This window comes from Neovison vison, chromosome 8 (assembly GCF_020171115.1).
Source record: "Neovison vison isolate M4711 chromosome 8, ASM_NN_V1, whole genome shotgun sequence".
Classification (NCBI taxonomy): domain Eukaryota; kingdom Metazoa; phylum Chordata; class Mammalia; order Carnivora; family Mustelidae; genus Neogale; species Neogale vison.
The window spans coordinates 63,218,869-63,230,034 of record NC_058098.1 but is presented as its reverse complement, the minus strand read 5'-3'; the positions used below and the strand labels follow the sequence as shown (position 1 = coordinate 63,230,034).

The 11,166-nt window shown below is 49.1% G+C and overlaps 1 protein-coding gene across 1 annotated transcript; it reads right to left on the bottom strand.

The window, feature by feature from the left end:
• Nucleotides 1-455: 455 nt before the first annotated feature.
• On the bottom strand, nt 456-9,452 carry ECRG4 (ECRG4 augurin precursor). Its single transcript, XM_044262429.1, has 4 exons — nt 9,290-9,452; nt 5,470-5,517; nt 3,341-3,498; nt 456-841 (listed from the first exon to the last, which is right to left on the bottom strand). Exons 1-4 carry the CDS (start codon nt 9,366-9,368, stop codon nt 683-685), a joined length of 444 nt encoding a protein of 147 aa, XP_044118364.1. The 5' UTR covers nt 9,369-9,452; the 3' UTR covers nt 456-682.
• Between the last annotated feature and the right edge of the window lie 1,714 nt (nt 9,453-11,166).

The following is an 11,166-nucleotide window of genomic DNA, read 5'->3' as shown; positions in this document are numbered from 1 at the left end:
TATATTCTTAAATATTCCTTGAGTTCATTGGCGAAGCTTTACTTTTTTTAAGGGACGTGAGACCTTGAATTCACCCAAACTTTAGCTTTTTTCCTATTACCTTTCTTTCCCTGCATGATCATATTGAACAGGCTTCGCTCTAGCTCAGTGCCTGGGGCCCAGAAGGTGTCAAATACCTATGCAGTGATTAGAATACTCCAAAACGTGTTCTGTAACCTTACATAATTTTTGGCCCGATTCCCTTGCTGGTTTCCTATCTTGCATTTCGTGTGGGCAGAATTTTCACAAGCCAAAGACCCCCGCTCAATCCCTTGGTCTTTCCCTGGTAGTGGGGAGAATTCCTGGCAGGGTAAGCACGACAGAGAGCTGCCTCTCAAAGGAGGCTTCAACTTTGAGAAAATCCAGGGAATGAAAACTGGGGCCAACTTACTTTCCATCCAAGTAAATTCTGAGACTTTTGTTTTTAACAAAATGCTTTTATTTCTATTTTTTAATGGAATGCATTGTTAGGTTCTTGCATGAACTATCAAAAGGCATTGATAGTGTTTGCTTTATCTCTTCCTTCCTGGTTGCAGAAAGGGGGTAGAAAAGATCTGCTGAAGTCAAGCCCAGCAGCAGCCACATGGCACGAGGCAGTAAAGGGGTCACCTGTGGCACCGGTGCACGGAGTGTGGAGTGATGGTCAATAGTCATCGTAGTTGACGTCGGCTCCGTGCCTGAAGCTGTCAAGGCTCTGGGGACCAATCGCTGCATCCTCGTCATAGTGACGTTGGTAGTAATCATAATAATCGTGCCCATTCCGACCTCTGTTAAGCCAATAAGTGACATCATCTTCAAATTTCTGGGGAAAAAGAGGAAAGAGAGAGAATGGATTGTAGTACACATACTCCCCCTAGAACACATCTTATGTCTGGCTTTTCTCTGTGATGGCTATTCTTCGGTGATTAACAGCTCTTACCAAGAATCACTGGTCATGATGGTATTCTGAGCTCAGAGGCCAGCAAAGCCAGCTAAAGAGTATGGATAAAAGCCATGATCGGGAGGGAGACAAACCATAAAACTTAATCTCACGAAACAAGCTGAGGGTTGCTGTGGGTAGGGAGGTAGGGAGAGGGTGGCTGGGTTATGGGCATTGGGGATGGTATGTGCTGTAGTGAGTGCAATGAGTGTGTAAGCCTGATGATTCACAGACCTGTACCAGTGGGGCTAATAATACATTATATGCTAATAAAAAAATTTTTTTTAAGCCGCTGTCTCCAAAGGAGTGCACACCCAAGCCCTTGAAAACTTCTACCCTGTGAGTTCTAAATATCCTCAACAAACATTTTTCTCTTTTTGGGGACATAAAATGGACAACTCCCAAGGATAGTGATAGCTTGGCCTGACCTCCAGGTGCTGCACACATCTTAGAGACATTGCCTTGCCTTCTCTCCCTGTCCTGTCCTGGGCTTGGCCCACTCCAGTGCACGGAGTAGATGCTTGATAAATTAAATCAGCCACCACCCTGGCGTGGTAGAGCCATGCGTCCGTGCAGTGGTTAGAGCCTGCACGGCTGTGCTTACTCATTCCACAATTGTTGATTACATGGACCCAGCGTATCAGCGCTGGGCTGGGCACTGAAGGGCCACCCAGAGCAAGCAGGACAGATTCCCTTGCCTTCACGAAGCCTACAGCAGCTGAAAGACACACGAAAAGAGAAGGTTGCAGTTAGCAGGAATAGAAGGGAAGGGGAAGAGCTGAAGAGAGTGAGAAGCACAGAAGGACTGGCAGGTTTCCAGCTGGGGAAGCTTTGCTATCGATGCCTCTCCTGAAGGGAAGACTAATTCTCGGTCGGTAGTGAAAGTGCAATACGAATGCAGATGGCTGCTCTCATGGGCTGATGCTGACGGCCTGGCGAGCGGCTGGGGGTGAAGCCACAAAGGTGGGGACAAGAGAAGGATGACCTAGGGAGGTGGCAGGGTACCTAAAAGTTTGGGTCCAATTTTTCTCGAAATGTAGCCAGTGCACCCCTGCGTCCAAAATCAAAGGATGCTATAAAGTGTGAATTCACAGGCACCCTTCCACGCTGTCCAGAGGGAACTTTCCGGTGGTTGGGTCGCAGGCATCTGAAGCGGGAAGGCCTGGCCTCGCCCGTGATGGTGTTCTCTGTCGCCAGCCACTTTGGGTGAGGAGTAGGTCAGCCTGGGCCATGCTGGGGAGCACCGCCCTGCCCCTCCTCTGTTTGCTGAGCCCCAGGGGCTTTGGCTTCTGCTCAGTTCCTCCCCGCACCACCACCTCTGCCGTGAAAGCCAGAATGTTTGCTTTCCTCACAATGCCGCAGCTTTTCCCATAGTGAAATCATCTTTCCCCTTGGTTTCTTGCATTTTACAATCGTGTTTGAAGTTTTGGCAAACCTCAGACCTTGAAACATCAAGGTTTTCAAGAAATTAAAGAAATGTTTTGCGGGTACGGAAATAGCACAGACTCATACTTTACAGATCGATACGTGGGAGTGGCACAGAGGAAAAGGGGTCATAACTCCACTGCCCAAGACAGCTGTCACTGACATTCTGATATGGTTCCTTCCAGTCTCTTCTCTGAATATTTTTTTGAAAGATTTATTTATTTATTTGACAGAGAGAGCACAAGCAGGGGGAGTGGCAGGCAAAGGGAGAAGCAGACTCGCTGCTGAGCAGGGAGACTGATGTGGGGCTTGATCCCAGGACCCCAGGATCTTGACCCTAAGCCAAAGGCAGCCACTTCATTGACTGAGCCACCCAGGTGCCCCGGTTGTGAGTTATTTTAAAGACTCCCGGGCGCCTGGGTGGCTCAGTGGGTTAAGCCGCTGCCTTCGGCTCAGGTCATGATCTCGGGGTCCTGGGGTCGAGTCCCGCATCGGGCTCTCTGCTCAGCGGGGAGCCTGCTTCCTCCTCTCTCTCTCTGCCTGCCTCTCTGCTTACTTGTGATCTGTCTCTGTCAAATAAATAAATAAAATCTTTCACAAAAAAAAAAAAAAAAAAAAGACTCCCAGGCAAAATGGTGCAGCAAAGTTACATGGATTCTGGGATGAATTGAAGCCCCAGCTGTTTTGGACAATGACTTCTCTGGAATCCCACTTCCCACTCATGGTGGGAGAGATTCCCATTTTGTGTCGGCTGATGAACAATTCCAGCTAATATCCCTGTATCCCGACGGAAATGTTACCCAACGCCTGGGTGGCCCTTGGCCTATCATGGGGACTCATCCTTTTTGAAGTGAATTCTGAAGCCTAATTTTCTGTGCCCTGTTTCCCAGAGCCATGCCTCTACCCCAGCACGCTGCCCTGGGGGGAGCCAGGCCTCCAGCCGGCGGAAGTACCCACCGCTTCATCGAAGCCCCTGTAGAGGAACTGCTGGTACCACTGCTGGACCTCCGGCCGGGTCCGATCCCACAGCTGCCGCTTCTGGCGCCTCGGGCTATTCAAGAATTCCTTGGCCTTGCTCTCATCCATTGCCACTTTAGTCTTAGCCGGAGCAGGTGCTGAAAAGATCAATTCCCCACCCCCCAAAGTACAAAGAATGAGTTCTGTTCTGATTGGCGCGAATCACTAGTATATATATTCCATACCCCCAGCCCATCCTGCCTAAGATGGCTTTGATTTTCACTCTTACACCATATGTGATAAAACACAGCCTCCCGTCATCAGTCTCCATGCCCCCGGGTCGTAAGCTCTCCATTTGGGCGCAGCCATACCCAGGGGCACAGACTAGCCCCCATCTTCTAGGGCACGGGGGAGAGACAAGATGTCTTGTCCTCTGCAGTGACTCACCAGGCCTAGACCCCAGGCCTCAGGCAGGGGCTGATGGCGTACCCCTTGAGCGTTTAGGAAACAGCTGGATGCCTAAGACCATACAAGTGTATGTTCCTTGCACAGGCAAACCGGTGAGCACCGTGCTTGCTTAGGAGCTCTCGAGGGAAAATGAAACAATGAGCCCAGGTGCAGCCCGGCAGCACAGCAAGCTCTCACCCTGGAGAGACCGGGCCACCTTGGGACACGCTCTGCAGACCTCACAGCTCACCAAGGATTCAACCGAGTCTTGACAGGTACTGGCCCTTGCTTTAACACGTGGCTTCTCCCAACGTCTTCCCACTGTGGTTTCAGCTGTTTGAAAGGCACCAATTGTGTGGGCTGGGCTCAGGGGAATCAGCTGTGTCCCCACATCTGCCCCTGCTCTCGGCGCCCTCATCTATACAGCTGGACTGGCAGTCCCCATCTTGGTGTTGTTGTGAAGGCCACACGGGATGATGGGAGTGAAGTGCCCAGTGTGTTCCTTGAGTCACATGGATAAGGAGCCATGGATGTGTTCCTTCACTTCCTGTTCATCTGTGTCCCTCTCTCAGGGCCTGTACATAGTAGGTGCTCAATCTGTATTTCTAGGCTTGACTTGAATAAGGGCTGAGGGTGTACACCAGGACTTGTGATTATCTTGGTGGTCTGCTCTCTCCCACCTCTGACAGGCTGGCCGTTCGAGAACATCCATCACCCCAGGTGCCTGGGAGGAGCAGGCTGCCCAGCACAGACATCAGGGACAGGCCAGAGTCTGGTGGGCGGCTGGAAGTGCTGAGAAAGATTCTGGGAGCTTCCTCAGGAGCGCCCCACCCCTGCGAGGGGCCACAGGTACTCAGCCCCTGGAGGTTCTGGGGGGCTGACTGGGAAGCATGTGAATAGCACTAAGGAGCCCCACATGGTCAGGGAGCAGACTTGAACCTGCCAGAACCCCCTTCCAGCTGGGTGGGGTCCGGGGAGGGAAGAATAAAGGATCAAAGGTTCACATTAGAAATGTTGCCACACTCTTAACTTCCAAAAGATAGAAAACTTCTTCATTTCATGGCAAAGATGACAGTTTCAAGGGAAGACGTCCTTCATAAGACCACACGATTGGTCCAACTGATCTACCGAATCATGGCGGGCCCAGAATGTGCGTGGCTCTCAGCCTGTTTCATTTCTACAGTGTTTTGCCATGGGCTACCACGTTCATCAGAGGACTATTTTCTCACAACAGGTATTAGTCACAAAACAGTTGTTTCTGTTCTGCCTTGCTCCCAAGGGCTAACTGGATAGAGTACCAGGATAGTACTCTTCCAAGTCTACTTCACTAACCGAAGTCTTATGGCCTCTAAAGGAAATGCTCTAAATTTAGATATGTGCTCCAAAGTGTTTCATGTTTCCAAAACACACAACATGCAATGAACACAGTAACGCTGTTTCTTTTACTTTGCGGTCTGCTCTGACGGCTTTCACAAAAGCATATCCAAACTTTGACCGGCAGTATTATTTACCTAATAAAATGCCTCACACATTCCCACAGAGTAAGCCCTTCAGATCTGCCAGCCTTTCAAGAAGTAAACACTTTGGTGTTCCAAGCACAGGACCCCAGCGAGCACATGCAACATCGCCTTTCGTCGCGACCCGCTAAGAATGCCGCCCTTCTCCATGCGGGGTGTCCTTACCTTCCCGCTTTTGAAGCAGCAGCTTGAGTTTATTCCCACTTACACCACCTAATGGAATGGACATAGAATTCATGTCAGAGTCGCACTGTACCCTTTAATTTCTCAAGTGCAAGAATCAGAGTTGGAAGAAGTCCCTGTGTGCCCTGGTCTCCTTCTGGTAACCTGGCGGTTTCACAGTTTTGCTGTTTGCCTCATTCCCCATCATACAGGAAGAGCAATTCAGGCTGCTCCTGGCTCTGACCGATGACAATGACCATGGCTGACCAGGGGCATGATGATTTGAGCTATTCCCAGGAGAAATGACATTGTTCTTTGAGCACCTTATGTCTTATATTATGAGGCCCGGGCACCCGGCACGTATAAGAAACCTGCAGACTTTCCCTTTTTGTGGTACAGCGAATGGAATAGTGTCCCCCCCCCTCCAAATCATATCCATCCAGAACCTCTGAATGTGAACTTGTTTGGCAAGAGGACATTTGCAGATGTAATCAACGATCTCGGTTAACTGTGAAGGAGTGGTAGCCCGCTGGATGTGAGATGGGCTCTGAATCCGACGGCTGGGATTGCTGGAGGAGCGGGAGAGGGTACAGAGAAGGTCGCCATGGGAAGACAAAGATGGGCAGACACTGAGAAGTAATGCTGCCACAAACCCAGGAACGCACCTTAGCTCTTCGTAAATCCAGCCCAGTTTTGTAACTCGTCTGGCTCGTCTTCCAACGAGGCAATATTGGTACCATTTGCTCTGATTTTGACTTGCTTATGACAGTATTTCTAAGCAGCTTAAACATCTGAATAGGAAATAACGTGGATACACTTCTCTTGCTGGTGAGTAGATGTGAGGACTGCAGACACCTCTAATCTAAGTTCTGTGTGAAGGTATAAGGCTTGTCCTGTGAAGGGAGAAAAGCCTCAGAAGTCAGGGGCAGAGCGTGTTCAGGTGTAAGGAGCTGGTCTGGCCCCAAGAGGGAAGGGGTGGTGTCCACCTTTTCAGGCAGGTCCTTAACCTCCCCATCCTTGGACAGACCCTAAGGCCTGTGCTTGCATCTGCAAAGAGGTACAGTTTTCTGGGAACAGGAGCCACAGTTCTGGCCAGACTTTCACCAAAAGTGTCTGGGACCAAGATAAGATTAAGAACCGTTGCTTAAAGAATTTACTTAATTCTTAAAGAATTTAAGAATTCTTAAAAGAATTCTGCTTAAAGAATTTACTATGTAACTGGGGGGAAGCGGGGGAAGCACGCTTGTGGCCATAGGTCACAAATTGGCTGCCCACAGCTGAGCTTTACCTGTGTTTGATGAGCGCACCCGTGTTTACAAAGTTTGAATTTGAATGGCTCTGGGCCCAAGTTCCTCAGCACACCACGGGGTCCATAAAGCACCACTTCACCTATTGGCTCTCTGTAGGCATCTGAATTTGAACGCTACCCAACCCCCTTCAGTGTAGGTATGCCAGCCACGAAGCATGGTTGGGAAAAATCTCTAGGAACCAGGAATTTTTTGCGGGGGGAGTAACAGCATACATTTATTACCAACAACCCTCTCAACTCCAAAACTGGGCACAGAGATTAAAAATAAAACTACATCACACTTCTCAGTAAAGCATTACTAGTAACTTTCACTAAAAATGTATAAACTTTGTCAAAAATTTACCAAGCCTTCAAATGATGTGATTACAGATATTTATAATACATACATTTTAACTATGTTAACTGATACAATTGGAAAAGATGAGTCAGCAAATAGTTCCCAGAAACACCCCTGGCCCATAGATTAGGGCAAAAACTAAGGTTTCCAATACCTGGACAGCCACTCCAAAGATGGGATGAGTCACCCCAAGAGGTTCCCCATCATGAGTAAATAAGTAGAAATAGGCATTTGATGGGGTTCCTATAGAGGGGATTATTTAATTAGAGTGGAGTGTGACTGTACTTAAAGACTGTACTTCCCATCAAATGTTAAGAGTCAATAAAGAAATTTATGAACACATTTGCCAAAGCAGACAGATAAGTTCCTTGGCACAAATATTAGCATTCATTAATATCCTAACCCTGGTCCATTTCTAACAGCAGTGCGGCACACACAGAATTAAGTGTCGTCCCTCCACCTGTTTGCCTTCCGTAAAAGCACTGGAAAATAAATGAATGAAATGTGGCCTAATGTTGAAATAGACATCGGAGTTAGGCATTTGCGATCTCGTTGCAATTTCTAGCAGCAAATGTGTCACCACTGTTCTAGAAATGAAAGCCTCACCAGCTCACGGCTGTACAACAGAAAGGCACAGAAAAATTAGGAATTTTTGATGTTGCCACTGTGCCAATTGCTACACACTGAAGTATAAGTAAATATTAATACTTGTGATCAGACACCAAACTAAATTTGTTTGAAGAAATAAATGAAAAAATGAATAGCTGTGACTTTTTTCCTACAGTACGGATTTGTTTTTTACCCTGATATCATCAGTCACTATTTCTAGGCTGATTATAGACACTCTTGGATTTATTAAGCCTGACATTAGATCTCTCAGCAAATACAGAATTGCAGGATGCCCCCTTTGAACGTGCTAACTATTAATAAACCACTCAAGAAGTAGCGATGATCATTTTCTCCATTAAATATATTTGGGTGTTGTAAGGAGCCACCTCTGGGACTTGATACATCAAGCTTTTCATTTTATGTCCTAAGAACTTTCACACTCCAGCTTCAATGACGATAATATTTTAATCGATACCTTCGCTGCATTCTTGGTACAAATAAAATAAAATACAAATCTGAAAGGCAATGGCTTACAGCAGGTGCTCCCTGCTTTTTATTCAGATGTGTTTCTGAAAATGGGAGGGACAAAGTAGGAGAGGCAGATCAATCATGTAATTGACTAGCCTCCCCTGTGTTTGTAACTTAGAAGGAGAGCAATTCTCCCCACTTGAACAGATCCCCCGCTGCTCTGGAGACCTGGAGCTTTGGCCTCAGGACTCCTAGGGCAGATTAACTCCCTCCCTTCCACCGGGAGTTTGCTTTTCCATACCTGTTTTGAATAATCAAAGTACAGAAGTAAAGCAATCGAGAGTGTCTTTCATTGTCGTTAGCCAGCTCCTCTGTAGGGGGAAGAGCACCCGTCTCACGGGCAAGCCTTTCATGCCTTCTGGTCCATGGACCCCTAGCAGGAGCCCTGGGGTCACCATATGCCTCCCAGAGTTGTGAGGCTCAAAGGTGCTTATGCAGGCATGAGGCCACTAGTGAACCGTAATGAAGGCTACAAGGGGAAGGTAGCATGGTCAGGACTCCCAGGGTTCAGATGCCTGCACCCCCACCAAACTACTCCATTTGGGGGAACAAACTTAAAATTTTCAACCGATTCACGGAAGGCTCCGTGAAGCACAGAAAGTTAAGCATTTATCCTTTAAGAGCATTTCCCCCATCTGGGATGTGAGGCCTGTGCACAGTCTGACAGACCTGGAAATGGACTCGTTGGGAAGTGCCTGGTAAGGAACTGCCTGGAAGGGTATCTCCTAATGCTGCTTTGGGACGGCCTTCCATCCTAGAGGCTCCCCGTTAAGCCCCTTACATTAGATCCCAAACACTTCCTGCCCCTCCTCTGGACCTTGGCCCTCATTCTTTCCCAAGGTGTCCAAGCCATGTCGGAGACCCTGCGCTTGACCCTGGTACTCCGTCTGCTGGCCCAAGCGCGCCACTCCCACTTGTGCAAGTGCAAACCCCAAGACCCCTGCCACCCTTTTGGTATTTCCCCGGGCTCAGGTTGGGTCTCTCCGCCCTCACCCCATCACCGATCACCCTCGCCAGCGCCCTGTCGTCGCGCCACTTACCTGGGCCCAGGCAGAGCAGCAGGAGCAGTGCCAGCGCGATCAGAGCTAGGACGGTGGGCCGCGCGGATGAGGCGGCCATGGCTGCAACGGGAGGGCTGGAGGGGAGACGCGCGCACTTCGAGCCTCTGCACGAGAGGACTGAGCTAGGTGGGACAGGGGTGCAGGCAAGCGGGCGCTCCCTACATTCCAGCCGGGGCGGGACCTGCTGGCCGGGCGCTGAGCCAACGGGCCGCGGGCCAAGCTGCCGCTCGGAACCCCACCGAGTCCCGCACCGCCCGCACCCGGGTCACGGTGGCTGCCCCTCCACGGGGGCGCCACCGCTCGGCTCCAAGGCCACGGACGCGCGCCATGCCGGGGCCACTGAGGGCCGTCGGGGTCAGGGGAAAGGATGGGGAGACGGACCACCAGGTCCCAGCTCAGGTTTCTCTCCCTCTTCCCCCTCGGCCGGCTGCCTATTGGACGGCCCGCTCTCCCGCTTTCCCCTCTGCGCTGGTGCTTCCCTTTCTCCCCATCTCGCTCCCTCCCGGGCTTCGGGCCCTGCTTGGCCTTGGCTTCTAAAGTGGCCTTTGGAATTTCCTTCATTCCGGGAGTGGCGCTTAAAGATGCTTTTGGCGGTGCTGTGTTTTGTGAGACGTTGAAAGACTCCACAGTCTGGGTTCAGAGCTGCAGTTCAGGAAGACGTCGCCGCCCAAACTACTCTAATAGAAAAGCCTTTCAGAAACCAGGAACCTGGTGAACTCCCGGGCGTTTGCAGGACAAACGGGTCCTTCTGTGGGCCCCATAATCTGTGCACACTTAGAAGATATTAAAGGGAGGCCCAGAGACACCGTAAAAGTGCCCCCCCACCCCAAACCAAACACAGAGACACTAACAGGCAGTTGTCCCAGCTGACCTTGAGCTGGTCACCTGCATTTACAAAAATGGCCATGTGGCTACATTCCATTTATGGACCCTTCCCACCTAAAATCTGCTTTGGACTAAGCTAGATTGCTTTTCTGAAGCTGGTTTATCACTTTTTATATCTTCCCATAGTCCGTGATGACCATCCTGCCGTAGGGTTCACTCTCCATGCCATACATCTGGCTGTCCCGAGCAGGCAGGGAGAAAGGAGCACCATCATCCTGAGCTCCAGGAGGCAGACAGCAGCCCGGGGAGAGAAAGTGTGAAGTGTGTCACAGAATCACGAAGACCTGAGCCAGAGAGAGCCTGAAAGGGAAGGTCACACACCTAACGGTAATAGGGAAATATTCACCAACCCCTGGGGGACCTGAGGAGTCAGGGAGAAGGAGAAAACCTACAGTAACAAAAAGTGGTGGCTTTCCTTTAGTCCAGGGATGAGACATTTGTTAGCAGGAAGAAAACCAAAGCAAATATAAAGCCACTGTCCTGTTTGGATTGGTTTAGGACATATATTAAAGATGTTAAATGTAATGTCTCATCTTGTGGACATCATCCCGTCCACGCTCCAAATCTCCGGCAGGATATGCTTTGAATATAACATTTAACTTCTCTTGTAACTAGGGTCTGGTGAGAACTGAGTTCATGAAACCATAGTAAGGACAGTAGCCACCTCCCTGGACAGTGTCCTTTTCCTGTCTTTTGGATGCAGACCTACATTTCCTCCCCTCACCCATCCCTTCCCATTTTCAGCTGAAAATGCAGAGCAGTGATTTTTTTTTTCTCTTAATTCAAAGATTCCAAGGGGAAAAAAAGTTCTGCTTTAATCAGCTTATACAGTTGTAGCTTTTGAAGACAAAGTGAATATTGAATCCTAATATTTTATGAGCTCGTATTTTTTTTAAAAAAAGAAATTTGATTTAAAAACAAATAAGCACTGATGTCACATTCGTAAGATAAATCAAGTATCCTACAGAAAA